This window comes from Cebidichthys violaceus, unplaced genomic scaffold (assembly GCF_023349555.1).
Source record: "Cebidichthys violaceus isolate CVI_PGR_0920_01 unplaced genomic scaffold, fCebVio1.0.p SCAF_19, whole genome shotgun sequence".
Classification (NCBI taxonomy): domain Eukaryota; kingdom Metazoa; phylum Chordata; class Actinopteri; order Perciformes; family Stichaeidae; genus Cebidichthys; species Cebidichthys violaceus.
The window spans coordinates 12,553,083-12,557,567 of NW_027176361.1; the positions used below are offsets into that span (position 1 = coordinate 12,553,083).

Consider the following 4,485-nt stretch of genomic DNA (forward strand, 5'->3'; position numbering starts at 1 on the left):
ATTGATCCCTGTGGGGGAACCCGGGAATCTATTCTAAAATACAATACGTATAAGAGCATGTGAAAGCTGAATACAACGTAACAATGTCTCAACATTCTTACCTTCTTTGTGGAGTCCATCTTCAGGATGGAGCCAAAGATGGAGGTCACCTTGCTTTACCAGTTGTTTACTCTCCTCCTCTGATTAAAGAAGCATTTTAAAGTTAAAAAAAAAAGTGTCAACAATAAATTCAAGTCTTTCTGTTCTTATCAAATCGTGACCTGAATATAACTTAACTTTTTACTTACACTTCTCCAAGTCAACTACCACCTTTACCAGCTCTGCATCCGAAGGCTCCTCAGACCTGGTCTGAAGTGGGAGGCTGTAATCACATGACAGAACATAAACAGTGAACACAGGATTTTCAATAAAGTTCAACTAACTCTGTATTAGTTTAGGCCTTGCCTGGAAATACGGGCCTGCATTTCCACGTAGACAGAGAACGCCGCCCAGAGACAAAGTCTGCAAGTGCTGAACCAAGAATCCTATAGTAAGAATAAATGACACACAGCAACATTAATAATGAAACATTACAAATACTAACATTCTTCGGGGAGGTTATCCAGGTACATCAATGTCAGAGAGCTTTACAGTAAAACACGATGCACTCTTGGTTCTCTGGCTTGCGGACGAGACAGAGACTGTGCTGCTGCTGCTGGTGATGCCGGTGGTGGTGCTGCTGCTGGTGGGCCGGTGGTGCTGGTGGTGGCGTCGACAGCAGCCGTGGTGGTGGATGATGAAACAACAACAGCAGCAGCAACAGAAGCTCTCGTCCTCTGTCTGTCTCTGCTCCGGATGTACTGGACGGCAGTCTCCATCTGCGTACCCGGAGTTGGTGCCTTCCTTCGGGGGTAGTTGACAAATCTGTACAAATCAGACAATTTGTCACATGATTTTATTAATCGATGGCCAGCACAGCAACTATATTATAGTCCAAATGTTACAAAGATGTACCGGATCTTTTTGGAGTCCTCAGCCTCGTACAGGCTCTGCAGGGTCTCAAATTTATGGTCCCCAAAGCCAACAAGCGCCTGTCCCTCCTGACCGGGCTGGAGGGGCTTCACCCGCGCCTCCTCAAACGACTGGTGCAACCTGACTGCTTCCGCAAACTCAGGGTACGCCAAGGAGTAGCGGGTGAAGGCGTCCTGCAAGGTCACAAAGGGAGGTTAAAACCGTCATCACTCTTTTTGAATAAAATGAACTTGTACTGAAGGACTCCACCTTGTTGGCCATCAGGGGGGACTGAGACCCTGCCCTCTCTCGCTCCTTCTGGTAGGAGGACACCAGATTTATGCTGTAGCCCACAACGTTCTCCAAGAGCCAGTGGAAGATCTTGCCCTGATATCGACCAAATTGCATCTTCCACCGGCTCAGGACGAGGGTGGCGTTGGTGGTGTCGCCACCCTCAGAGGCAACGTGGGCCCAGGCCTTGGCATCCACCTCCTCTGCCTTCTTAGCCCTGTATGGAGCTTGGCCCCCGGCTACCTGCCAAGGGTGTGGGCCTGTGGGGAAGCCTTCAAAAGGAGGGTCCCATTCAGAGCCCTCCTGAAAGTTGGATGTTCCATCTAAACATAAATATAAACATTAGCAGAATACTGCACTAAATACTTCAAGATCATACGGAAGAAAAATGAATGATAATGAAGAAATGACATGCAACACTTACACTCATCATTTATAAAGTGAACTCTATAATAGGACAGAGAGGACATAAAAAATAATAATAATAATAATAATAATAATAATAATAATAAAACATTCAAGAATACTCAATTCTGTTAAGTTTAAGTGCAACATGAGGTATGTTGATACCCTCTTCCTTTGATCAATATTGAAAGAAAGAAACAGCCAGTGTGTCTACAGCATTACAAATGTGAAAAAAATAAAAATAAAATAAAGAAAGCAGAGCAGACCGGAGCTACCAAAAAGATGTTGAAATAGCTTTAGCCCGGTCTGATTCTGCCACAAACTGTCTCTTAAATGCCCCGCAATGATACCTTGTTGGTTGTTGTTGTTGTTGCGTCTTGGCCCCCGTCGCTGATAGACAGGCATGGTGGCGCTTCATATGTATGGACATGCCCGATGTTTTGCCGTTATCGTATGTCTTTCTCTTTAAACAACGCCTACATACCATAACGGTTTTGTCCACCACAATTATCCGTCATTATGAGTTACAGGGTAGACTAAATGCTCCCAAACTTGCGACTTAAATAACGCCGTCTAGCTGACGTCCATTATTTACATTCCCATGTATAACATACAGCGGTGCGTTAGCGACGGAAGAGCCCAGCCAACAGCTGATAAAACGGTTCAAACAGCACCAACATCAGCTGGTTAAAACAAAGCACAGATAAAGAGTGTAACGTTATAACTTCAGGTATTAATATTAAAGTTTGACATAGTAGGACCTGTAAAGCTCCGACTGTAACGTTACGGTCTAGTGACCATCACTCACTCAGATAATGGCAGTGCAGTAAACTCAGTGTGACCAATGTCCGACGTATATATGAGTTTTACTGTGTTTCACATTCATATCTAACACAAATTAACAAGCGCTATATCAATACAATTGAATAAAATTTAAAGTATTGTACTTACATGTTAATAGCTGACAGGTCTCAACTTGAACTGAGCGCTCGGTAGCGAGGATCCAAGATGGCGCAAGGCAGCCATCTGATTGGATGCCAACATTTTGGATACTCTGATTGGCTCCTGGAATGACGGTGACGGCAAAGAGGTAAGGTAACCAAGTGGGCATGGTCAGTGGTTAGAGTAGAGGGTTACTGGTAAAGAGTAGCTACAATAACTTAGTAGGTAGACTATGTAATAAACTACATGGTTATAGCTGTGTAATCCTGTAGCATCCTCAGCTGTAACATCTGTCCCTGTCTCCTCAGCTGTAACATCCTCAGCTGTAACATCTGTCCCTGTGTCCTCAGCTGTAACATCCTCCTCTGTCTCCTCTGCTGTAACATCCTCAGCTGTAACATCCTTAGCTGTGACATCTGTCCCTTGTGGTGGAAAAAAAATCCTATACCCGCTTTGCGTGAGTCTTTTAATGCTGAAATACATAATGCCAAAAACCAGGTTGTCTTTTAAGTATTTATTCTCTACACAGAGAAGGTTCAATCATCACAACAGAATGTGTACAGTGTCAGTGAGGAAGGACTAAGAAAAAAGTGAACAAGCTTTCTTTATACAGAATGAGCAAAGGTGGGGGCCGATGGCCAATGTTACAGACGTTTCAGTCTCAGACTTTTGGTCTCAGACTGATAGGAACAACAAGTGAAAACAAGCGGCCCTACTGTCTTAAATTAACAAGGTCATTATTGCGCTACCTACTGCCACCCACTGAGATGGAAGAGTATTTAATTACTTAGCCAGCCACTATATTGCAGGCTCAGATGCTCAATAATGGCAAATGAATTGCAACAACTAAATCATATTTTTTTTGGACCGATTAAGTGAAATTGGACATTTTCCCACAGCACACTTGATGATCTCTCACGGTAAACTGGTGGAAAATCACTGAGGTAGACGACAAGCTACAGCCTTAATTTTAATCAAAACGGGGCGTCTTCCGAGCGGGACGAAAAGCATTGGTCTCAATGTGCGGCCGGCTGTGAGACGAGTGTGCACAAAGTGCAAATGTGGAAAATACATAAAACAATATTCAATAGCTTCACCGCCATGCAATGTAATGCCACCAAAATCACTTCATACATCAACGAGCTTCTCTTTGTTGAACTACAACTGTTATTTTTATAAAATATGCGTTTGATTAATTTTAGTGATTTTTTTTTTTTTTTTTTTTGTTGGAAATAATATTCAATAACTTCCCTTTTATGTAATGTTGTACCCTTGCCTTCAAGAACCAGCATATCAAAACTCCTCACAGCCATAAAACTAACAGTTCACATTTAAACATCACTGCAGTTTGTACATTTCCTTCCTGTAGTGCAAAATACTTTGTGGGAGCCAGTGGGAGAGACCCTGGTTAAGATCTCATTTTTACAAAGAGGAAAACTGGCAAACACAAAAAGTGAAAGAAAATTCACACCAGCAGCAAACACAAAAAAGAGATCTATAGTAAACTAAAAGTTGATTTCAGGAAACCTAACCCGAAGTCTGAACAAAAATGTTTTCAAAGTGATCAGTTAAGAGCAAGGTTATTATTAACGAAAACTAATGAAAAAACGAAAACTAGGTGTGAATTTTTTTTTGTTAACTGAAATAAAAATAAAAACGAAGCTTTATAAAAAACGATAACTGAAACTGTATTCTGTCTTTACAAAACTAACTATAAAATAAAATAGAATTATAGAGAAAATGTCTTTAGCTTTCATCTTTGTCAATTTATTTCATAGATAGCCTAAGTCTATCTTCCGCTGTACCACTTTTAGTACTTGTCGGGGGTGCTGGCGGGACTCCGGCCAGCACGGCCAG

At 42.1% G+C, this 4,485-nt stretch overlaps 1 protein-coding gene across 1 annotated transcript; it reads right to left on the minus strand.

Annotated features, from left to right (window-relative positions):
• Nucleotides 1–279: 279 nt before the first annotated feature.
• Nucleotides 280–2,646, minus strand: LOC137874851 (uncharacterized). The gene is made up of 6 exons (XM_068713818.1): nt 2,638–2,646; nt 1,706–1,728; nt 1,261–1,604; nt 994–1,184; nt 631–903; nt 280–361 (listed from the first exon to the last, which is right to left on the minus strand). Exons 3-6 carry the CDS (start codon nt 1,396–1,398, stop codon nt 280–282), a joined length of 684 nt encoding a protein of 227 aa, XP_068569919.1. The 5' UTR covers nt 1,399–1,604; nt 1,706–1,728; nt 2,638–2,646.
• Between the last annotated feature and the right edge of the window lie 1,839 nt (nt 2,647–4,485).